Source organism: Odontesthes bonariensis, chromosome 8 (genome assembly GCF_027942865.1).
Source record: "Odontesthes bonariensis isolate fOdoBon6 chromosome 8, fOdoBon6.hap1, whole genome shotgun sequence".
In the NCBI taxonomy this organism is placed as follows: domain Eukaryota; kingdom Metazoa; phylum Chordata; class Actinopteri; order Atheriniformes; family Atherinopsidae; genus Odontesthes; species Odontesthes bonariensis.
Window position 1 is genome coordinate 7,766,042 of NC_134513.1, and position 26,232 is coordinate 7,792,273.

A 26,232-nucleotide genomic window follows, 5' to 3' on the forward strand; every position below is an offset into this window, starting at 1 on the left:
TGACCCTCTAACAAAAATGACGAGATTAGTGGGTGAGATGCTGTGAGAGACCTGTGGTTAAGGACTCTGTAATAGTTTGTGAATTAGAGAAAAGAGATGACGAAACAGGAGATGCTAAAAGTGACTAACACAGGCAAGATTTATTGGTTACTGCTGTCCATTCGATGAGGACAAATATGCTCACAGGAATACTGAGTGCCCCTTTATAATAAACAACCTTTGAAATATCAGCTTACACAGACTTAGAGTCTGCAGTCATTAAAGTATCTCTCTGTGGCTGAAATGAGCTAAATGCTAATGTGCTAACACACTCACGGTAACACTTCAGTTTGTTGAGTGTTTGTACACAAACATTTGCGAATTAGCACTGAACACAGTGCACATCTGTGGCTGATTGGAATGCTATTATCAAAGTATTTGACAAATCAATTTATTATTTATTTTTATTTGGACAAGATGGAAAATAATCACATTCATGTATGTAGCTCATTTGATGGCAATTAATCCAATTATATTAAATTAATAGGTTTCTTGGATTATCTGTGTTCAACATAAGGATGGTACTTGGAAATAATTCAGGCCGGCAACACATTCCAAACAAGTTGGGACAGTAAAGCTTTGACCACTTTATAATGTTGCCTTTCCTTTTCAGAACATTTTAAAGATGTTCAGGCATCGAGCATATCAAGTGATTGGATAGTGTCAGCTGGCCCTTTATGGAATAAAATTCCCCCATTCCACTAATTTAATGATATCATGCACTACAGAGAGAGAAATATGGACATCCCTTCCAATATCTGCCAATCAAGAAAGGCGCCGCCTTAAAGGCAGGCAGATCTGGACGCACTGTCCACACTTTGCATCTTCGTGAGATTTTCCACTCAGCTCGTTCCTATGAAAAAACAGATTTCTGAAACATTTCTCTGTGCTGGTTTGGATCGTAAGCCAATGAGATAATTTCTGCCTTCAGAACAGCATGTTTGTTGCAGTGTGACTTGTAGCATATTCTTACTTTATTTGTCTTGGTTCACAGTCCACGCCGGGTAGCAGCAGCCTGGCAGCCTGCCTCACATCGTCGCTGTCCACGGAGAAGCTTCGTCGATGTTCAGTGTGGGCAACCGCCACCCGGATCCACTCCATCAACGGAGGCAACACCAGGAACGGCCTGCAGGAGAGAACAGATTTGAGTACAAATGTGTAATGCTATAATGTCGTCAAATTATATGAAAACCTTGAGCATTGACTAAAGATTACATTCAGTTGTCACATTTTGCAGCCTAAAGTAATGTCAGGCTGTTTTAACAACGCTATTAGTAGTTTTGAGTTATTTCCAGTTAAGAAACAGGAGTTTTGAATGAGTTTTTCAGTTCAGTTGATTCTGAATCTTAAAAACCTTGATTTCAAAGCCTCTATCAGTTGTTGAACGGTTTCGACACCTCTCATTTAGTCACATCATACATTCCTTAGAGTTCTTTAAGATCCACAAGGTGGGAAGTTGCCAGTCACTAAATCTACTGATTATGTTGCTTTTCAGTCCATGCATTAACCAAAAGGTAATTGCAAATATGTATTTTTCCTTTGTGGCACATTCATTTCTAAACAATTAATAACCGAATAAACCTTGAGCTCTCCCACAGACCCATGCCATTTTAGGGTGACACCTGCTACTGCTGGCAAATATTTCCTCGACCATTAAAGAGATTTGCTCCTCCCTTGTGATCACTTCTATCCAGCTCATTCACCAGGAACAGGAAAAGGAGCAAATCCACAGAGAAATAATCAGGCACGAGCCAGACACAGGTAAACAATGAGGTTGAGGCAGGCAATTATGGAGGAGAAGCAAAGCTACAAAAGACACAAAGAAAGAGATCAAAATAAGACAGTCAGGAAATGACAAAATCCAAATGTAAAAGGAGGCAGACGAGCACAAGGGAGCACAGAAGACAGAGGCAAAGAGAAACACGAGAAATGTGATCAAACACAATAAAAGAACTGAAACTAAGATTAAGCCATAACTATGATGAGTCAACAAGTGAGATACTGCATTTCTATAGTTTGGATTGACTGTTTTAGGTCCAATGCAAATTGTTCCACCTGGCCTTAGCCATTCATTCTGACACCTGGCCATTCATTCTGACACCTGGCCATTCATTCTGACAAGGCAATGTGCTCCTTTCTTTGAGGGATCAAGTAATTGTGGTCATGTAGTCCTTCAACCGGGGCATTGGAGGTCATTCAGCTAGGTAGGCGATCACTATTCCTTGGTCTTCAAAAGAAAAAGGCCTCTCACCACCGCAAAACAGAAGGGTAGGGCTGAGTGTTTGGGCCAAGGGGAGCAAGTTGGGCTTGAGAACACATAAGGTACCTTTAAGTGATGACTTCATGCAAGTATCAGAAAGAATCTGTGTCTAGAAGATCTATACAATGCAGCAACCAAAAAAAGAAATTTATCGTTTAAGCAGTGCATCTTGAAAAACACTGCAAACAAAATTAAAGATGCTAAAACCATGCTCAGATTTACCAACACTATTTACCACTTTAATTCTATCTTATGTATTCTACACACATAAGGTGCCAAAATGCCAAAAAGGTTACAATTATAAACAGTCCTTGATAGTTCAGGCCATATTAGTCTTCCCTATGCTTTAAGATACTTCTTTTAAAAACTGATAATATAACTGATAATATCCCTTAATACAGATTCTGGTCTTACACCCGAGTGATAACAGCAAACTTTGTAATTAAAGATCTCCTAAATGATATCTGAAAAGGAAGCTACACCAAATCTATACTGATAATTTATTGCCTGGACAGTTGAGAGCACAAAGAGTTCTAGATGCTACAACCTCTCTAAATGCTGTAATAAAGCCTTTAATCAAAATCACATAGCCTGGCTGACATGTTCATATTTCATCACCCATTCCACAAGTGTGTTTGTTTTCTCTCACATAAGTATATCAATGTGTTGCTTCATGTCCTTTTCATCTTTTTCCCCCTGCAGTGCAACAGCATCTAAATTCCCATCAGTCCACATAACATCCTCTTCACATTCAAAGTAAGCTGCTGTACTTTATAAGTCCAGCCAAATATACTAATTGAGCATTAACAATGACAATGATGGCAGAACACTGACTGAAATTCACTTTTAAAAGAATAGGTTGTTGATATCTTATAAGGAAAGTCTTATGTCCAACAGAAAATATAAAATAAGACTGTCAAGTTATTCATACAAAACCTTGGTTAAGGGTTTTGTCTGCAAATGGGTTATTTTTACTTCAAATATTACAAGAGAAATGGCTTTTAATTGGCTTTTAATTGGAGGAAGGCTGTTTACAGTAAGTGCTACACAATCTTATTTGGGACCAAGGCAATGACAAGAGAACATACTTTTGGCTATTTTTGTGGAAAAAAGCTTGTCATTATGTTAAATATTATGAGATATTACAACTAACTTACACAGAGTCTGAGTAACTAAAACACTTAGCCTGAATTAACTGCAGTAGGTGTAAGCGATTCACACCCCAACTCGCCTTAAAACCATTGTGATTCAGAGCTTCTGCTGCTGTGGCTTATTCCATTGTCAGGGGGTAGAAGCTTCACATCTCCTAGCAATAAGCAGAGTGCTCCACCCCAGCTGACTGCCAGCTGTAACTGCAACAAACTCTGGGAAAAATTAAGTAATTTATGATAAGGAAATCCCTCATAATGTAAGGAATCCCCCAAAGTGCGGTGCTGAGGAAGCGCTTTTGAGCCTGGAGAAGAAACCCAAGAAGGAAAAGCCAGAGAGAAAAACTGGTGCTTAAATCTTGACAGCTGTTCTGAAGAAAGATAATAAACTTTGAAGAAATCTGAGATCATGTCTTTATTTCCAAGAGGACTTCCCAGATAGCAGACCCATTTGGGTCCAATCTGGCTTACGTTTGGAATCAATGGCTCAGTTGTGGGACTGGCACATGTTTTGTGGGCCAGACATGACTCAAAAGACAAACGTGGGTTACGACATGTTATGGGCCAAAATGTCATAAACTGGCTTTGACATTGGTTTATGTCCAGTGTTTTGTGGGGCAGGTGTGGCTCAAAAAAAAAAATCAAAGAAGATGCAGATTTGGGTCATGCCTGGACGATATGTAACTGAGTTTAGGCAGCCACACCCATCCTGAGCCAATGCTTTCAGTCAAGGTCAAATGTGGGCCAAAGGAATTTTCAGGTCTAGGCCATTATTGGGCAAACAATTCTTTATAATCTGGATTGATGATTCAAAGAAAATAAACCAGCTACACTGTTTATTTAGCCTTCTCAGTATTAAAATTTGAACATTCCGACAAAATGTTTTACAGAAGTTTGAGGCATCCTGCTCATGACAAAATGATATGCCAGCTAAAATTTTGCTGGACTCTCGTAATTATGAGATCATTTTGCTGCAGATTTGACTCCAATTTTAGGTGTGAGTACAGCGAGATAACCACAAGAATGACAGGAACCTGATTGAAAGGAAGATGGTTGTTGTCTGTCAGCCTATTTGGCAAATTTTAATTGGTGATGGTAAGGTGTCCCCGGGGCTAGTCTGGATTCAGAACTTATTTATCATTGAAGAAAAGTCCTGGTAGAGCTCCTATATCAGCTGCCCTCGAGTTCCTGCTTTAGTGAGTGGGCTTTTTTCACCAGACTCCAGGAACTAATCATTATCAAAAGTATGAATGACAATGCTTTTAGTCTTCTGGAACTGTTCATTTGGATCAAACGATGGAGACAATCTTATAAAGCAGCTTATAAATCCTGCTCATATGTATTGTAAAAATATCCTTTCAGGATTGTTAAATTGTCCTTTTGCTGCTCTGCTTAAGTAAACAAATGACAAAACAATAAGTGATTGCTTCATTCTACTTAAAGCAGGGCAATAAAAAAAACAACACTTTTTTCTCCTTTTTTTCCCCACAGATACTAAGATGAATTTCTTCCTCCATTTCTGCTCACCCCTCATGATTACACCTTTATTGACTATTCAAGACACTGCAACAAATCACTAATTACAACAGAGTTAGGAGTAATTCCGACTCACCAGATGTCCGTTTATATGATAATAAAACAGACTATTTTCCTTCCAGGCTTTTAAAACCTTGAAGTAGTCTCAAATGAACATGATAAAAACTTAAAACATTAAATCTAATAAAATGACTTGAGTTCATGTTCTAGTCAGTTAAATTATATTAGGAATCCATTAGGAAAGGTCCCTTTAGAGCTTTTCTCCATTATGATCCACTGGAAAAAAGATAATATTGCCGTGTATGAAAATATTTCAAACACAACAGCATACCCAACAGAGACGAACCATCTGGGACTGTTTTGTTTACCATTCATGTATCTGCCTGGCCCCTTGTAAATTTGCTGAATGCACATGTGTAATTAAGGCAGCAGCTTTTAGATATTGACACACAGTGTTTGACTAGCCTACATTTTGTTCGCATCTGTTTCCGCAAACAAAGCTATCCTTGTCTTTACACCAACAGTCCGGAGGGAATTTGAACTCTGGCGAGAGCCTTAGAGAGGCGAGGTCTTCCCTTCTGTTTAGCAGCTGGCTGAGCACTCTGACACTCCAGGCCTCCTCCCTTTTATCCGAGCTGGAGCGTTAACTGATGTCTGCTTCCCAAAAGACAAATTCAGAGTTCAAGGTTTTAAGAAGAAGGAGGCCCAGTCTGAAATGAAGACACTGAGGGTAATGTTATCCATCGAGACATGCTGCAGGCCTACAGCAAAAGCCCTTTTTACTTATCTCCTCTCGATTCTTCATCTTTTTTTTTTTTTAGCAATGTCAAAAATTCCATTCCTATCAAAGCTATCCAACATCATTTAGATGTTCAAAAGTAAGACTTAAAAAGTCATTGCAACCCTAAACTGTGTTTCTTCTCACAAAGGCTCGTCTAAAGTTTCACAAAACTTCCCAAAAAGACCAGTTTATATCATTTAATCATACTCTGTCTCCCTCTCATCCTGCAGTGTTATATGGGTCTTTCAGCAGAATGCTAAATAGAGTTTTCCTTCCAGGGACCTGAGAGCCTGCTGACATGTCACTCCGCCTGACACTCCTTACGCTCCCCAGGGTCGTCAGGATGGAGCTTTATCTTTGTAGAGAGGAGAAAAGATGTTGGAATTCTGTCCATCTGTCCACTCAAGCGAAGTTCCCCTGGCTACCATCAATCTGCTCGACGCCCAGGGAAGTGTCAGAGCTGACCGGCCCACACAGCTTCTTGCGAGATCGCTTATGGGGCGAAAACCTTTAGCAAGAATTTAGGAATATATGCGCTAACAGGCGTGCCACTTAATGACAGTGGCATATAGCCGGAAGGATATAAGTAGCAACATATCAACAGGGAAAGCATTTGAGGTGCGTGTTGGCTGAATGTAGGGATTTAACTCTTGTGGCGCCAGAAGACCTCCTACAGCTCGATTCAAACCTCGATCAGCCGACGCAAAAATATCAGAGTGCAAGCAATCTAAGTGACTAAAGATGATCTTTTACGGTGGCACATAGCCTTGGAAGTAAGAACATGAAGCTGGGAATGATGTAATACCCTACAAGTTAACTGTGTTTCAGCTCCAAGTCTGAAAACCAGTAGGATTTGATCAATGTTGTGCTCGTTATCATAATCATTATTAGCTGATAACAGTGCATTACACTGCATCTTGTGGATACAAACACTGTAGCAATGGGCTCACTGATTTTTTTTTAAACAGTATTGTGTGTGTGACACACACAAGCAGACAAAAGTCTGTCTATTGTTGTGATGAGTGCAGAGTTGAAAGGCGAAGCTGTCTCTTTACCAGTCTGTCTACGTTCCAACCCCCTCAACTATAGTCATGAGCTGTGGGAAGAGACAGAAAGAGATTGCAAAAGCAAGGCAATGAATTCGCTTCCTCTGAGGGGCTTGACTGCAGCTATTGCCACTTTTTATGTCGGGCGCTAATCTTTGATTTTGAGATTGGGGTGGTGAGACTTTAGGGAGCGTTCCAATTAAACTTTTCTTCTGGGAACATTTTCACCCATCGTTCATGTTATGCTTAGGTCAGCGGAATGTGAGGACCAAAGCAAAAGCCACAGATTGCCCTTTTTTAAAGGTAATCCACTCTGCATATGAAGGTTCTTTGGATTATTGTTTTGTAGCGGAAGAATCCTCTTTTCACTTTCAGCTTTTTTTTATTCTGTGTGATGTTTGCTTCAAGCAGTTGTTTGCTTTCCAATTTAATCCATTATTTTGTCTATAAGCCCACAGCATGATCAACCCACCCCTGTGCTCAACAGCTGGAAAGGTTTGTCATTTAATCATATTATGTAAACCTTTGCTCATTGTGGCAAAAAATTAGTTTAATTTGACTTAATCAGTCCACAACATTTGTTTACAACATCAGCCTTGTTTAGATATTCACCTGCACTTAGTATGCAGGAAAGTCTTATTTCTTGGTGACACTTCCATGAGGATCACATCTGCAAAAGTGTCACTCAAAGTGGAAATGGGCACCACCACTCTGGAGTCTCCTAAATGTTTCTGACAATCTTTTACAATCAAGCACTGTTTTAATTAGCCTTTTAAGCAATCCTGCAAGCACTTGACCCAAAAAAATGTTCCTGTGAACTGTCACTTTACAAACTGAGGCAGCAGTGCCCTGAAAACACATTGCTCTCCTCTAATAGCCTTCTCTAGCTTTGCGGGTATCAATTATTTGAATTTTCAGAGTGCTTGGCAGCTAGTTAGAGGAGCTCATGGCTATTGATTGTTAGTATAAAGTTTGAATCGTTAAACTATAAATATTTGATTTTTTTTAACATCTGACCTTTCCCAATGATAACAGAAACCCCGCAGTTCACATTAGTGAAGCCTTTAGCTCTAAAAAAGTGTTTCTTCTGTATATTCCCACAGATTGTTACAGCATCATTTCAAATTTGCCAGCAGCTGTGCCTGACTTTGTTTTTACAGAATGCATGTTTTTTTACATGGTTCATTTTTTTTTTACATGGTCCCAGATTGCATTCCTCAAAAAAAATCCTCTACAACTGGTGGTGAGGAGAAGCAAAGGAGACAAAACAGTGTGCCTTACACTGATTCAAATGAAGCTGACTTAACCAGTAGCCCGATCAGTTGAGAAGGATAGAGAAAAAAAAGATGGTTGATCCCATACAGCTCCACAATACCCACAAACACACACTATGTGTGCCCTGGCTGTGAACCCTGAAAAATGATTAGTTCAGACTAGTTTAAACTGGACATGCCTTGCTGTACACTTATGTCATGGAGTAGAGGAGTAGAGACGCGATCATGCCGGCACAGATACCAAGGAACTAGCTGCATCCAAACAGTACAGTATTAGAATTAGTCAATAATGGGGTTAAGAATAGGCCAGAGTACGAGCCAAGCATAATGGGAATACCAGCCATACAACGCCATTATTTTCAGAAATGACTATGTTGTCTTTTGAAAAATTGGGTCAAGCCCACTTTTGGGTCATCCTTATTGGGCTATAAAAGGAGTAGCGCAAGACCACACATTTTTTTTGTTTGTTGCAATACTATGGAATTCTACAGCATCAAGCACCTGATCCTCCTGTGTGATTATTGGCTGCCTTTTTGACTCCCAATTATTTCTTTAAAATAGCGGTTTGAGAAAATGTTGGCAAAGACTTCCATAGACGTATTCTGGCCCAGACGTGGATATTTCATATCAATCTAGTTTTCTTATACAACACTTGCTAATGGACTCACCTTTCGGTTTGTAAGGTGACTTTGGAGGGCTCAACATTGGGGTTCTCCCATTCCATCTGTGGGCAGTGCATGAAGTAGCACAGCGTGTACAGGGCCTCTGGCTCCCAGTGCACCGTGGTGTTGGTCTTCTGATGGACCGGAGTCCCATTGCTTGGGTTCTTGATGTGCAGAGGCTGGAGGTGATGCATGGCCCGGGACACCAAATCACCTGCAAGATTTTTTTTAAACATGAGAACTGTACATGCATTTTGTGTCAGCATAATGTGATGCAGAAACTCAGAAAATGGGAGTGTAAAGATGAGAATGGCACGATAAAATCGATTAAATGTTACATAATAACATTGTGCGAAACACTGACAAAAGCTTTGGTCATTAAAAAAAAAGACCTACATATAACCCTTAGAGCGCAAATCCATCCCCTACAACACTCGTGTAATACACGAGCACTCAAAGCACTTCTGTGATGACGTAAACAAGCACTCCCTCAATCACACGCCCTCTGATTCACCATCCATTTAGTTAGTCATACACTACACATATGCCCACACAGTCTTGAGTGGAAAAATGCTCCCTTTAAATGAATCTTACGCACATCATCCCTCTTTTAGCTCTCATTTTTCTGTTTCATTTTCTTTCACAGGGAGTCTACAATATCAGTGTAGGTGACTACATGTGTGTGTGCTAAATATCAAATAAATGTGAAAAGACACAACTCCAGGCACATCTATTATGAGTGACCAGTATGAGAGATCAAATGGTGAGATGGGCTGTTCATCAACATACATTTTGGTGAGCAAAAATAGTTTCTAAAGAAATATCAGGCAACACTACTCTGGCTTTTCAATTACTTCAACTGGAAGTAGTGGGGAAAGTGAGCTTAACCAAAATTTCACGAATAAGAATCAAAATCAAAGTGTCAACGGTTGTTTTCATCTTTTTACAGATTGCAACGATACAGCTCCATCTTGTTGTATTGTCTCTGGCATACACAGCTAAGAGGCACAACACCAGATGTGTTTAAAAGCTGAAAATGTGCGTGATAATTAGTGGTTTGCACGGCTAACTTCTGTTTATCTCCAAAGAAATCAAGTCAAATCTCTCCAAAGATCCTGAGGAGTCTCATAAATATTGTAACTGAACATCTGCGCCCACAGAGATAAAAGCCTCTTTTTTTGTCCATTCCTATCAGTTAGGTCTAATTCAAGCCCTGCGTGCACAGCAGGAGCAGGGCTCAAATGAAAGTCAGAGGAAATGTTTGCAGAATATCAGACAAGCAGTGAATTTCACATTCTGATGATCAGTAGTACAGTAGCAGATATTTAGCGCTGACAGTTCTCAGATTTAGACTGCCTCACAGAAGTTTATCAATGAGGTCAGTACTGTAACTCCGAGACAGAAAATACTGCAGTGTGAGCCAGCAGGGTTGATTTCTCCGAGAAATCTTCATTGATCTAATTATTTACTCAGTTTGCTGGAACGCTGGACATTACGAGCCCTAACAGGATTATGGACACTGCAACAAAGCAACATGCATTCTCTTGATGAATATAGGAGTAAGATGCATGAATATGTGTTTAGGCCACAATATGTTTGAGGATGTAAACACATTCTTTTTCCGACCCAGTTTGATTAGTAGCTCCAAAAATACTCAGTTTGAAGAATGTTTGCCTGAATACCTCCCTCCTTTGAAAGAGTGACACACTATGTCTGAGCCTAAGGTTCTCCATCTGTCACACTAAAGCCTCCTGACAGAGTTCAGAGGCTGTCAGACGAAAACACAGCACGCTGCTCACAGCACAGTTTGCACTCTGGCTCCAGGGAGTCTCATTGATGATCCAGAAAGAATTCAACACATCAATAAATAATTGAAAACTAGGCAAACATGCTCTGCTTTCATGACTGTGCGCAACTGGTGTGGTGCCTTAAAGCACCTTTGGTCGGATTTGATATTTCAGAGCAGGTACTGTTTGGTTCCTTCTGAAGCGGCATCTAAAAGTGTTGAGTGAAATCCAAAGAAATCCCAGCTGGACCTGCTGTCAGAAAGATAATGCTGGTGGTTTCTTTTAACCATGACCACAGTAGCAACTTTAATCCAGTTGGGTTGTTAAATAAAACCATCATGGAGGTCCTTCATATAAACAGAAAACAGAAGCCAACTATGAAAAATACTGTTTGTCTGTCTGGTATCTATCTATGACAGACATCAACAAACTTTATCAACAAAACACAACAAGCAGAGGTAGTCAGTGAATAAGAGCCGCCATTGCTAATTGTCAACCTAAAACCTGCGAGTAGCTGGATTAGGATACTGATGCCTTTCCACCATACATATGGTCTTATGCAAGTCGACCTGAAGTCCATTAATTACTATGGGAATCCCTATAATCGCCAATAGGTGTGCAAAACTCTGCATTACATTTTTCTCTCTTTAGTAGATTGAGCAGTGTCCATCATAATGTGAGTATCAACCTGCATAGTCAATGTATCGTTCCCTAAACCCTACCATGTATACCTAACCATGCGTGTACCTAATCATGTACTTTTAACTCCTAACTGTAACCATTAGCGTGTGAGAAACAAGTAGAAAAGGACAGTAAAAAGAAATTGTGCAGGTCAGGATTTGAACCAAGTATCTCCCGCTTGAAGGTGGAGAGTTATACACCACTCACTATTCTGTCTCTCAGTTTTGTTTTATTTGTTTATTCTGCATTTGAGGTTTATTTTGTGACAGATTCAAGCTATTCCAGTCTACAGCTAATTTGGTTATTGTGCCTTTAAGAGAATCTAGTGATTTTGAGTTTATTGTTAACCCTACACTGCCCTCTGGTGGCGTATGTTGGAAGCAAGAAGTGCGCTAAGTGGGAGCGATAAAGTGCAGCAGAGTCCCCAAAACATGTCGCTCGGTCGAGTCTGCCGTTTTCCTCACCTTTTGCGCTTGTCAAAGGCATAATCTGTAAGTTAAGTCATATATGTTTAATTAGGCATGTTTACTAGCTCTTTTATGTTGCGTTTGTGTTACTGAAGGCGGTACGCTATTCACTCAGTAAAGCTAATGTTATCATTTACCATTGTGGTTGCTATTCAAAGTGCGATGTATTGCTAATGTTAAGACCTCAGGTTGGTTATTGTACACACAGAAATAAGTGTGAATGTATGTTTTTACACTGAAACTGAACGTTGTTTATTGTGTTTCTTTTGTCACAGTTTTACAAGTAAAATGGATCAGTAAACTAAGAAATGCTCCACGAGTGGTTACTGAAGCCATATGTTTAGCTCGCTGCATAGGCTAAAGCTCTTAGCTGAGGGCAGAAGAGTAAAAAGATTACCTACACATCAAGTGCATCGTCGGGGTCCTGAGACTCTCCACGCCAGTGAAAGCAGACATGTCTAACCACGGAGACACCCCACCACTCTCCCAGCTAGAAGTCAGATCAAAGTGCAGCTCAGCTTCATCACGCCGGTCATCAGCCAGCCTTGCTGCAGCAAAAGCACGAGCCGACGCCGAAGCCGCCAGCACCAGAGCAGAGTACGCCAAGCGCCAAATAGACATGGAGGTCGAAACGGCACGCATTGAGATGGAAAAGACTCGGCTGGTAGCTACTATGAACGCCCTGAAGCAAGAGGGAGAGGCTAAAGCAGCGCTCGCAGCAGCAAGGGTCCTTGAGGCTGCAGTTTTGGACCAAACAGAGTTGGAAGAGCCGCCAGAGGTTCCTGCTACAACAGCCATGGCTGCCAGCCGCACACACGAATATGTAAACACTCACTTTCATAATGTTGCTAATATGGAAGATGAGACAAAGCCTGATAAAGAACAAAAGTGGGACATAAATAACATCAAAAATGTCGAGCCAAGCGGGCCAACAGTTGCATGTGAGTACACGCCCAGCTATCAACCTATCAGACAACCCAAGCCACCGCCATTCCATTCCCCCAGCTACATTGGAGCATATACTGTCCCATCTCCATCTTTGCGCCAACAAACTGATGTATCAGACCTCGCTGTGCTCCTCTCACGTCGTGACCTCCTGACAGCAGGACTCACAGTGTTTGATAACAGGCCAGAGACCTATGTAGCATGGAAATCTATGTTTCACAACGCCACTGTAGATTTGAACTTGAAGTGCTGCGAAGAGCTTGATTTACTTACCAAATGGCTGAGCGGTGAGTCCCTCCAGCATGCTCTGAGGATTAGAGCCGTTCACGTTAGCAACCCCAGAGCAGGTCTTGAACGTTTATGGCAAAGGCTCGACAGAAATTATGGTTCACCAGAAGCGATCGAGGCTTCGCTGTTCAGTCGCCTGGAAAGTTTTCCCAAAGTTGGCTATAAAGACAGTCACCTCCTGCAAGAGCTTGCAGACCTTCTCCAAGAGCTTGAGGCGGCAAAAGATGAAGGGTATTTACCAGGCCTCAGCTTTCTCGATTCTTCAAGAGGAATAAACCCTATTGTGGAAAAGCTCCCTGGTGGCCTGCAGGAGGCTTGGGTCAAAGTAGGGTCAAGATATAAAAAAGATCACAAAGCTCACTACCCACCTTTCTCCTATTTTGTCCAGTTTGTCAACAACCACGCTGAAATGAGAACAGACCCCAGCTTCATCCTGCAAAGCTGTGGCCCTGCACACATGAAAGCAGAAAGGACACTAGTGAGACCAACACGGTTCAAAGTTCCCGTCACAACGAACAAAACACAGGTTGGCGCAGCTAACAATGAACCAAAAGCTCCCCCTCTCGACCCCAATAAACAGTGTCCAGTACACAAGAAACCACATTCTCTCGCCAAATGTAGAGGATTCAGAATGAAGACATTGGATGAGAGGAGAGGTCTGCTTAAGGAGCTGTCAATCTGCTACAAGTGTCTCTCATCAACAGAACACAGGGCTAAAAACTGTAAAGCTGTTATTCACTGTGTGGAGTGCAACAGTGATTCACACACTTCCGCCATGCATGCTGGGCCACCCCCATGGACAGATATAGGCACCCTACCATTGGCCCATGGCGGGGAGCCAGATACCCCAAGCCTCACAGTGACCACATCTAGCTGCACTGAGGTATGTGGACAAGGACTACAGGGAAAGTCATGTTCTAAAATTTGCCTGGTGAATGTGTACCCCTGCTCAGCCCCCAATGAGAAAAGGAAAATGTACGCGATCTTAGATGATCAGAGTAATGTGTCATTAGCTCGGTCCCCCTTTTTTGACATGTTTAACCTGCATGGTGAGGCCCTCCCATACACAATGAAAACATGCTCAGGAACAGTGAACACACAAGGGCGCAGAGCTCATGGCTTTGCCATCGAGGGCATAAACAGAAAAGTGTCAATAACACTACCTATACTCACTGAATGTAATCAGATCCCAGACAACAGAAGTGAGATACCCACCCCTGAAGCTGCAGCCGCACAGCCTCACCTCTCTCACGTAGCCACACAAATACCGCCACTTGATCCATCAGCTGACATTCTTCTCCTGCTGGGCAGAGATGTGATTCAGGCTCACAAGGTTCGCCGCCAGATAAACGGCACAAACGAGGCTCCTTACGCCCAACAGCTTGATCTTGGCTGGGTAATTATTGGAGATGTCTGCCTCTCAGGAGCCCACAGACCCACAGTGAACTCTTACAAGACAAACATACTTGATAACGGCCGGCCCAGTTTCCTCTCTCCCTGTGAAAACAGAATCTACACAAAGGTAAAGTTCACAGAAGACAACCCCCTTTTTGAGAGCATGCAACCCAAAGATGAGCTGAGCAAACACATCTTTAAACAAACAGCAGATGATGACAAACTGGCACTCTCTGCAGAAGATGAGTCGTTCCTGAATGTTATGCACCATGGCTTTGTTAAAGATGAGGCAAATAACTGGGTAGCTCCCCTCCCGTTTCGTCATCCCCGACTCCGCTTGCCTAACAATAGAGAGCAGGCACTCACCCGCCTCATGTCTCTACGTAAAACACTCAAGAGAAAGCCGGAAATGAAAGAACATTTCGTGGAGTTTATGAAAAGGACATTCAGCAAAGGACACGCAGAAAAGGCCCCTCCTCTTAAACCCCACCAAGAACGTTGGTATCTCCCAAGCTTTGGCATTTACCACCCACAAAAGCCAGGTAAAATCCGAATTGTATTCGATTCAAGTGCCCAGTGTGGAAATGTGTCTCTTAATCAAGTGCTGCTTAAAGGCCCAGATCTTAACAACAGTCTTGTAGGTGCACTTCTCCGTTTCAGAGGTGAACCATACGCTGTGATGGCTGATGTGGAGCAGATGTTTCACAACTTTATGGTCAGGGAGGACCATCGTGATTACCTGCGCTTCCTCTGGTTCCGAAACCACGACCTGGATGGAGAAGTGGAAGAGTTTCGAATGACAGTGCACGTGTTTGGAAACTGTCCATCTCCCTCAGTCGCCATTTATGGACTCAAGAGAACCGCTATGGAGGGAGAGAGTGAGTACGGCAGTGATGTGAGGAAATTCGTTGAGCACCATTTTTATGTAGATGACGGGCTAAAGTCATTCGCCTCTGAGGACGAGGCAATCGACATCCTCATCAGAGCACAAAAAATGCTGGCTCAGTCCAACATCCGTCTCCACAAGATATCGTCCAACAGTCCTGTAGTCACCAGTGCCTTCCCGGGTGAGGATCTCGCCACAGGTCTGCAGGGACTTGAGCTTGGACAGCATGCCCCGCCCATGCAACACAGCCTCGGACTGGGCTGGAACTTGTCCACAGACCAGTTCTCCTTTCGAGTGGAGATCAATGATAAGCCCTTCACCAAGCGTGGCGTGTTATCAGTCGTTAACAGTTTATACGACCCGCTTGGGTTCGCTGTGCCAGTCAGCATTGAAGGACGCTCCATCTTGAGAGAGATCTCCAAAGACATCAGTGAATGGGATACTCCACTGCCTAAGGAGCAACAGGACAAGTGGCAGAAATGGAAAGACTCCCTAAAGCACCTGGGTCAGCTCAAGATCTCCCGTATGTATACATCCATCTCACTGTCCAAAGCACAGAGAAAGGAAATGCATGTGTTTTGTGATGCATCCACAAAAGCAGTCGGGGCTGTCGCCTACCTGAAACTCACCACTGCTGATGGACATAGTGACAGGGGCTTTATCCTCGGCAAAGCCAGGCTAGCTCCAAAACCAGACATCACCATTCCCAGGTTAGAGCTGTGTGCCGCAGTGCTGGCTGTCGAAGTAGCAGACATGGTCCAAGAAGAGCTCGACTTTACATTCGATGAAGTAAACTTCTACACAGATTCTAAAGTAGTACTGGGCTACATTTTCAATGACAAGAGACGCTTTTATGTGTATGTACATAATCGTGTAGAACGCATCAGGCGCTCCACTCAGGCCCACCAATGGCATTATGTGCCCACACATTTAAACCCAGCTGACCACGCCACACGTGGACTGCCTGCTGAGCATCTTTCCCACTCTACATGGCTCAGCGGGCCTCCCTTCCTTGCTGACTCAAGCCAAGGTCAAACACAGGAAATGCCCTTTGACCTCATTAATCCTAAACATGACACTGAACTGCGTCCAGAGGTTGTATCCTGTGCTACCTCCCTGTCAAAAGGCACACTCGGAACTGCAAGGTTCGAAAGATTCTCCAGCTGGAGTCGTCTGTTAAATACCATCGCCAGGCTGCTCCACATCGTCGCATGTTTTAAGGCTGCCACTGGGAGCAGATGCCATGGATGGCACAAGTGTGACAAGAACATCACTGAAGAACAGCTCCAGCAGGCCAAAGCCATCATCATTCGTGCAGTGCAAAGTGACGTGTATGCAGATGACATCAGGCACGTAGAACGCGGTGAGTCTGTCCTCAAGCAAAGCCCACTTAGCAAACTGAACCCAGTCATGGACACTAACATGGTCCTCCGTGTTGGAGGTCGGCTGACAAAGGCTCAACTCACAGCAGACGAAACACACCCCATACTCCTCCCCAGTAAACACCACGTCACTCAGCTCATAATCAGACACTTTCATTCACAAGTACGCCACCAGGGCAGACACTTCTCTGAAGGTGCCATCAGAGCTGCGGGTTTCTGGATAGTGGGCGGGAAAAGAGCCGTCAGCAGTGTTGTCTTTAACTGTGTTACATGTCGCAGATTAAGAGGCAAACAACAAGAACAAATCATGTCAGACCTGCCAGAAGACAGAATGTGCACAGACCCTCCTTTTACATGTGTCGGCCTAGATGTGTTTGGCCCTTGGCCCGTCACAGTCAGGAAAACACGTGCAGGTCAGGCAGAAGCCAAGAGATGGGCGGTAATCTTCACATGCATGAGTACTCGTGCCATCCACATTGAAGTAATAGAGTCAATGGACACTTCGTCATTCATTAATGCACTGCGACGTTTCTTCGCCATCAGAGGTGCTGCCAAGCTGCTCAGATCAGACTGTGGTACAAATTTTGTGAGTGCTTGCAGAGAACTTCAAATTGACAAAAGAGGCTGTCACAACGGCCAAATCAACACTTATCTTGGAAATAGTGGTTGCGAGTGGCACTTTAATCCCCCACACGCCTCCCACATGGCTGGATCATGGGAGCGCATGATCGGCGTCAGTCGGCGGATTCTAGATGCAATGCTGCTGCAGCATGGAAAGGCCAAGCTCACACATGAAGTGCTGGTGACATTCATGTCGGAAGTGACTGCTATTGTTAATGCAAGGCCGCTTACAGCAGTTTCCACTGACCCGGAGCATCCTGAGATTCTCACTCCTGCCATGCTGCTCACGCAGAAAGCAGCCACACCTCCAGTCATCCCAGGCCACTTTGATGACCGTGACCTGTTCAGAGCACAATGGAGACGTGTACAGTATCTGGCCAATGTCTTCTGGGGGCGATGGAAGAGGGAATTCCTCAGTGGACTACAACCTCGTCGCAAGTGGAGAACACCTAAACCCAACCTACAAGTAGGAGATGTCGTCCTGCTCAAGGAGGGGCAAGAGCACAGGAACAACTGGCCTCTTGGTGTTGTGGCAAAGACCTTTCCTAGCCAGGATGAAAGGGTAAGGAAGATCCAGGTCAAGATAACCCGCAGCGGCGAACAGAGACTGTATTTGAGACCTATCAGTGAGGTCATCCTGCTCGTGCCGAGGAATCACGCCTAAAAGACTCCTCATATCCTTTGAAAACAGTGGGTGTGGGTTAGTATGACATCCTGCTGATGTCAGACGGGGAGTATTCTGTCTCTCAGTTTTGTTTTATTTGTTTATTCTGCATTTGAGGTTTATTTTGTGACAGATTCAAGCTATTCCAGTCTACAGCTAATTTGGTTATTGTGCCTTTAAGAGAATCTAGTGATTTTGAGTTTATTGTTAACCCTACACTGCCCTCTGGTGGCGTATGTTGGAAGCAAGAAGTGCGCTAAGTGGGAGCGATAAAGTGCAGCAGAGTCCCCAAAACATGTCGCTCGGTCGAGTCTGCCGTTTTCCTCACCTTTTGCGCTTGTCAAAGGCATAATCTGTAAGTTAAGTCATATATGTTTAATTAGGCATGTTTACTAGCTCTTTTATGTTGCGTTTGTGTTACTGAAGGCGGTACGCTATTCACTCAGTAAAGCTAATGTTATCATTTACCATTGTGGTTGCTATTCAAAGTGCGATGTATTGCTAATGTTAAGACCTCAGGTTGGTTATTGTACACACAGAAATAAGTGTGAATGTATGTTTTTACACTGAAACTGAACGTTGTTTATTGTGTTTCTTTTGTCACAGTTTTACAAGTAAAATGGATCAGTAAACTAAGAAATGCTCCACGAGTGGTTACTGAAGCCATATGTTTAGCTCGCTGCATAGGCTAAAGCTCTTAGCTGAGGGCAGAAGACTCACCAAACTCCAAAAGTGTGTTTTTTTTCTACGTCACGAGTGGACACTGTCAACATCATGATGTCGCCAACATAGATGTCGTCATACTGCGACAGGAGTGGAAAAACCATCCGAAGTGGGAAGGGAGCTTTTTGAGCATTTTGTGTGTTTGTGTGTATTTTACATCTGTCATGCGTTGGAAGTTTTCATCCACAAGAAAAGAAATGCATTTCCTCATGTCAATAAAGCTAATATATAAGATTGAGTAACGAATATGTGGTGTGATCAGTCTGAACGTTTGTGTTTTGGCCACAAAAAAATATGGATTCTCCCGTGTGGGATCTTGGGGGAATCCTGCAAGGGTTGAATTGCCTTGCAAAATAACTGTTTGGTTGCTAAAAACAAACCAAACCTAAAAGTTACGATGGATTTTGTTGCTCATTTGGAGACACTGGTATGTGTTGCTGTTCTGCTAACAGGTGTGTTATGTCCGGTTATAAAACTAAATAAAACGGCAAGTTGAATAAAAATCTAAATGAAAAAAAGAAGTCATTAAAAAAATATTTTGACACGACGCCATTTAGAAAACTAAATGCCGAATATTCCCTTGTTTCAGCTTCAGAAACGTGTTCATTTATTCATATTTTGAGGCTGAACTGCTGGGCAGACATGCAACCTGAGCTGAGGATGTTGAAAAAATTAAAAATAACCTGAATAATTACACTCAAGATAACAAAATTAGGTTTCCTTGATGTGCAAACTTTTTTGTGCTGTTTGTAATGCAGGTCGGATGCTCAGCAGCATTTCACAAAAACCTCAAGCAGGAAAAGTAAACAGAGCATAAAAAACACCCCAGATAAAGATGGGCTCCTGCCATTCACTGTGCTTATGTAGTGTTCTGGACCTTAAACGCAGAAGTAAGATATTAATAAACATTAAAGAGACAAACTGAAATATGCACATACATCTGAAAACATCCTGTTCACCAGAAACAACACGAACAACTGACTAACCACTAACCCCAAGAACTGACAGCACTCCTCTGGGGTTTGCAGGGCTTACTGAGCAAAAACAGCACTCACCCAGAACCCAGCATGTCCATAAATAACACCCTGAATCTATTTTTTTTTCATAGAGCTAACATTAGAGGGAGGCCCAATGCAAACAGCCATACCACAGCTGTCCCTCTGAGGTAAAACCAGCACCGGTGTCAATAAACAAGATTTATTTAGTTTCATTAATTGTTTCTGTGACTTGTTCCGTCAGCAGGACATTTGCTCCCATCTACTTTGCTGTAATTATCTAAGCAACACTCCTATGGGGTTCATGCTTCATCTCATTTGAATTAATCGTAGGGGACAGCTTACTGTCTTCCTTTCTCCTCGCCAAGTCCTTCCATCTTGGAAGGACTCATTAAAGCCAGAACATTTCTTTCTCTGTTCCCTCTGAAAATATGGTGAAACAGCAGACAGCAGGCCACCAGCCACCAAACAGGGAATTGCGTTTTCTTCCTCTAACGGTAAGATACACATTAATGGAAAGTTACACAAGTTAAAACCACAGCTCTACAGCCAGTGAAATATGACTTTATTTACATTTTATATTCACAATAACATTTCAGACATGCTAACGTTTGCTACGTACACTGATTACCAGCTTTTCTTTTTGCATGGTAGCAAATGCTAAACTTGTGAAACTCTTGCACAAATTGCTTTGAAATATCTTAGATGTGAGTTGTTTTAGATGCTGAAAAACTTGTTCTTCTCGTGGCCCCTCCTGAGTAGTTTTTAAGCTCGGCTTCCCTCTCAGAAAACCTTCTGATTCTCGAAATTGAGAGCGTTTTGACACTCACTATTCAAAGGTGATACACAAAGTCCCACTTCAGAAAAAGAAGAGGAAGAAATATGTCCTAAAGGTTCCCTTTGTCAGAAGCCTGCTGAGAGCAGCGCCCCCTGTTTGGCTTACATTCATTTACCTCATTAGTTGAAACTATGGACATGTTTAATGTGAACATCCAACACTGATAACATAACAACAGAAAAGAAATACACTGATGGTCACCTTCAGACCAAATAACTGGACAATTTAGTGATGATGGAACTAAATGAGAAGCCAGAGGATGACCATAAAACAAAGCGGAAATGATCTCACGTCTACCTTATGGTCTTTGCAAGATGAAAACTTGCAAAATATAGGTGTTAAGAAGCATTATTTTCTGCCTGATTCATAGTTTATTACACAGAAACATCTCAAAAGTCCTCCTTCAAATCTCTTTGGGAAAAATCTGCCTTCACATCTAAAATCGTCCTACAATTGCCACTGTAGACCAGTGACCTAAACACTCGTCAAACTGATCAGCTTGACAGCTGCCGAGAGGGATTCTCTTAAGATTGCCACCTTGCACATGTTAACTGTCTCACGAGGTAAACTTAATTTATTCGGATGAAAGATTCTTAGTGTTGATGGTCTGAAAAAATGTTCAAGCTCTGTCCATGAGATACTCAGATCTTCCATCATTCTGGATTTGTACCTTTTGATGTCAAGAGGGGAGCACTTCTGTGTTTCTACCTCTTAAGAAAATGATACTCTGGACCATCCATTTTAAAGCAACAGTTGATTATTTTCGTTCAGTCCAGCTGGCTGGCACGTAAACAAACATTAGGATATGAAGAGTGTCAGCTGTAGTTTTATGACTCCAACCCCTTGTAACAGCTTAAGGTGGAAGCACAGCTCGATGTTCTTTGCAGCATAGTTGTCCTTACGAATTCTCCTTTTCTTGACTTCATGTGAACCTGGAGAGCCTGGGCTTGCATTTCAGACACTGGAATACAATTTCTACTAAATGCTGAGTCCATTTCTCAGGATAAGTGAACAGCTTGACCTGATGTTTCACTACTTGAGTCGGGGGGGGGGCACAATTCATTCTGCAGAGCAACTGAGAGATTTTTGAATCATTTTACTGTGGAACATCTAGAGGTACAGTATGATATAACTAGTGCATCAGAATATAACTTCTGTGTTTAACATTTTTTCATAGATTAGAATTCCCACAAATCAAGCCATAAAAATACTACTTGTTCTCCTCTTGACTCCATGAAAAAGATAACTTAGATATTATTGTTCATAGCATAGTATTTATAGTATTTCCATCTTTCAAAAGCTCAGAAAGTGTTGCTTTTTCTCCTAAAGGGCACTCCGACATGCATAAACTCAGGAACCAAAACTTTTGAAAGCCATCTTTAATGGTTGCTTTCTCGACTTGAAGTCAATGTATGTTCTGAAGTAAGTTTTCTGTCAAGGTTGAGATATATTTTTAAACACATTTCACAGCTTTTTCACCAGGTAAAATAAAGCACAGAGTAATTATGTTCACATACAAAGAAGCCAAAGGGAATGTGGTTTAGTTATTATAATTGAAACAGCGGTCAGTCATTTTCACAGTGGTGAGTTATCCTGCTGGAATATATTCTATGAGCACAAACTGGGACTCTAAAACCACCATCAGTACAGGTCCAGTAAAATGATTTATAAAGTACTTAAATATGATTACACGTAGGCTATATAAGGCAAACAATAATGGCTATAAATGCGTTGATATATTTCTAACATTGCCTTTTGATTTGTACTGAAAAGGCAGCACCCTGCTTGTTAAAATGAATATTTGTGCAAACTCTCCTGTCTGACACATCAGCAGCGTTTAATGGTCCTCGATTTCCTTCAAGAGAAAAACATTCACATTTATATCACAAAGTTTGAATTCTTCATGAAATCCTGAGCCACACTGTGCAGTAAATGATGCCTTTTTAGTTCACCTCTCCTTTTACATTAACAAGTCTGTAACAATCGGTTGATGTAGACTGGGAGACGGTAACATCTTTTCTGTGGAGCAGGTTTCTCATGACATGATGGAACGGAGAAGTCGTCTCACCATGTATTTTGTAGACCTAACCATGTCCATTAACTCTTAACCATACCATTCTCATGTATGAGATCAGTAAAAATGGGAAGATCAGGAGTGAACATTGTGCGGCAGAAGCCTCTTGCAAAGGGATCCGTGGATTAGCACCTCCCACAATCCCCTCTGTGCTCCTTTTTACGTGTTAGTGGCGAAGTAAACACTAGTCAGATGTGGAAAGTGGACATCATCACATTGCAACAGCTAGGAAAACAGGATTTTGACATGCAAATGAAGGACGTCTATGTGCCGACAAAATGTCCATCCATCCATTTTCTACACCCTCTTAATCTAACTCACACTCACTCCCAGGGTCAATTTAGAGTCACCAATTAACCTAGCATGCATGTTTTTGGACGGTGGGAGGAAGCCGGAGTACATGGGGAGAACATGCGACCTCCACACACAAAGGCCCCACCTCTTCCTGTGAGGCTAACCACCACACCACCATGCAGCCCCAACAAATTCTAACAAATTTAAATAAAGGAGCCTGAATTGTAATATTGCAGCCTTTTTCATTATAGACCAATATAGGCATTACTTATGTAGGTTGTTTTTCACAGCATGGCACGCCTCAGCTTGGTTTTAAGCACCATTTTGTTATTCCTCTAAAGCAATACCGCCTCTAGATAGCCGACAGCTAGTAAATAACTCCACCGTCACACCCTCCAGCCAACAATTGCCAAATTTTTCACCGGTTAAAGCAGGTAAACACCTGTGAAAGTTAAGTCACGGACAGACTAAATATTGTGAGACTCTATTCTTACATGTGCATGAAAAAAGAGGAAGAGTCTTGTACAAGATCATGATTAAATAGATATGGTTCTGCGTCAGTGTCATAAAGGGCAGTCAGACTGTGTTGATATCACACACCAAAGTCTAACTCCAAACTTCTGCGTACAGAGTGGGTCTCGTATTCACAGAGTGCAATGACAGTTTCATATAAAGCGCTGCTATCATAAAGCTGATTCTACCCTTGATGAGGAGGTTACTGTTTGCAGTTAAAAACAAGAAGCGTTGAATAGCCATTTTCCTAAGCCCCCCCCTCTGCAGTGAAAATTATTCATGTGAGTTTAATTTGGGTGTAAATTCAATAGAAAACAGGCTTTCAAATACATATTTTTCATTGCTTGGTGCAGAATTAGGAGCATGCAGGAAGAATTATTTATGAGAGATCTGATAGTATTTTTAGTGAAAATTCTGAAGACTCATCTGTGGCTACACAGCATTAAGGCCCTGCTGGGTGGGAATAAACTCAAATCCATCAGATGCTCATGCTTTTTAATGATAATGAGAAAGATGAGCTGGATAGCAAAGTTTGATATATTATCATTTTTAAAAGGTTCAAAAACACGTTGGGAACAGCATACTGCAGTGCTGCATCACGTTTTTGCTGCAACTCGGGTGTAAGAATCAAATTACTACAACTCTATTTCCAAATAGGGTGGGACGCTGTATAAAATGTAAATGAATGAGTTAATCTAATTAACCAATTTTCTAATCTCAATCGAACAAAAAAATATAAAGAATACTGAAAGTGGGACATTTGAATATGTCGTGAAAAATATTCATTCATCTTTCATTTGATGGCAACAACACGTCTCAGAAAAGTCCTTACGGGGGCAACAAAAGGTATCTAATTAGGTTAATTGGCAACAAGGCAGCAACATAATTGATTTTTGAAAAGAGCACCTTCGAGAGAAAGTATCTCTTAGAAGAAAAATTAAACTGAGGTTTAATAATCGGAAGGAAAAGAAAACTGAGTCTGGAGACAACTCTGTGTGCAAGGGAAACAGATGAAATCAGTCCTAGATGCCTGCGATCTTCAGGTCTTCAGGCAGCACTGTATTAAAAGCAGACATGATTCTCTCATGAAAATCACTGCGTGGGCTCAGAAACACTTCCAGAAATCCCTGTCTATGCTTAACGGTGCTATCCAGGTTAAGTTCTATAATGCCCAATCTTCTCTGGGCCAGAGCTCACTTACAGATGGACTGAGGCAAAGTGGAAAACTGTTCTGTGGTCAGATTGAAATTTATTTTGGACACCATGTCCTCCGACCTGAAGAGCAGAGGGACAGTCCAGTTTGTTATCAGCAACCAGTTCAAAAGGCTGCATCTCTGGCAATATGGGGGGAGGATTAGTGTCCATGGAACCGACAACTCGCACATCTGGAAAGGCATCATCAATGCTGAAAAGTACATACAGGTTTTAGAGCAACATATGCTATCCATCCAGATTACGGCCTTCTTAAGACAGGACTTGCATCTTTCAGCAAGACAATGCTAAACTACATACTGTATCGATTACAACAGCATGGCTTGGTAGTAGAAAAGTCCGAGTGCTGGACAGACTTGCCTGCATCTTTCACCAACTTGAAACTTGCACAATTTGATCCACCATGAAACACCAAATATGAGAACAAAGGACTGCTGAGCCTTTTTTCCTACATCAGACAAGAATGGGATAACATTCCTCTCCCAAAGATCCAGCAGCTGGTATATCCTCAGTTTCCCAATGTTTACAGACTGTTGTTAAAAGAACAAAATAAGTTTTTTACACTTCTAAAAAGCAGTAGCTTTTTGTTTTGCTGAAACAGGGCATTAAGAAATGAGAGACTGAAGAAAAGCAGTAAAGCTGTGGGCCAGAAATAATTCAATTTGAACATGTATTAAGACGAACTGAACAGACACTTGACCTGAGGTAATGTGAGTCTTTAAATACTCAAACAATCAGCAAACAATATAATTCAAGCAGACAAAGTGGCAAGAGCCAACTTCTTCTTGAATGTGACCCAAGATCATGGTGGCAAGATGACTGTTGTGCCCCCTAAAGGGGGTCTGAGATGGAAGATTTCTTCACTGTCCCCTGACATACTGTCATGGCCTATTGCTCCCCTAAGGACACAATGAGGACATTTAATCATCACTTGGTAATACGACCGGCTCAGAGCTCCACCTTCGGGGCACATTAGCAATTCCATGGCAATTATTAATCACAGTCAATTACAGGACATGTCATCATCAACATATAACTAGAAGATACTTTTACCAGCAGTGCCCAGGTTGAAATGTATCACCAGTGGACACATTTAATATGGGACATGTGAAGGAAAGTCACAGGTAACCATCTGTGCCTGAAAAGAAAGGGACTCCATAAACACTCATCAGGCAACGAAAGCTTTTTACAGATGTTAAAGCTGTCAGCAGGGTGGCTTAACACTCTATTTCTATTGTAATGTTAATGCAGAATCTACAGAAGTTTACCTGTCTACCCTGTGAATCTTTAAAGGCAAAAGAGGAATAAAAGAAAAATCTAGATAGATAGATAGATAGATAGATAGATAGATAGATAGATAGATAGATGACTTTTTTAATCCCATTGGTTCCCTCAGGGAAATTGAAATCTCCATCTCACTCACGTTCAGCACTATTATAGACAGAAATGTACAAAGGAGACAAAAGTGGAAAACACCCAATACCAGCACCCATATAAAGATAATAATAATAATAATAATAATGATAAATATACTAAAATATGAAAGGGAGAATGAGTCCTGAGAAGACCACTGATCCTTCTATGGTGTCTTTTTGTACATTGAGCTCAGAATAACATGGCATGGATAGAAAAAAAGATCACAATAAACAGAAAGCAAAAGGGCACCGCAAAGGCGGGGCTGAAAAAAAGGAGAACAGATCAAGTGGCTAGCTGCCAATGCA

General features: G+C 41.9%; 1 protein-coding gene across 2 annotated transcripts in view; it reads right to left on the minus strand.

Annotated features, from left to right (window-relative positions):
* LOC142385217 (ankyrin repeat- and BTB/POZ domain-containing protein 3-A) overlaps nt 1-26,232 on the minus strand; it is a 197,509-nt gene that overhangs the window by 23,655 nt on the left and 147,622 nt on the right. For both annotated transcript variants that reach the window (XM_075471519.1, XM_075471518.1), the window contains exons 3-4: nt 8,753-8,960; nt 1,013-1,165 (exon numbers count right to left, since the gene is read on the minus strand). In XM_075471519.1, the coding sequence (XP_075327634.1) occupies nt 1,013-1,165; nt 8,753-8,960 (361 nt within the window). The remainder of the gene's footprint in view (nt 1-1,012; nt 1,166-8,752; nt 8,961-26,232) is intronic.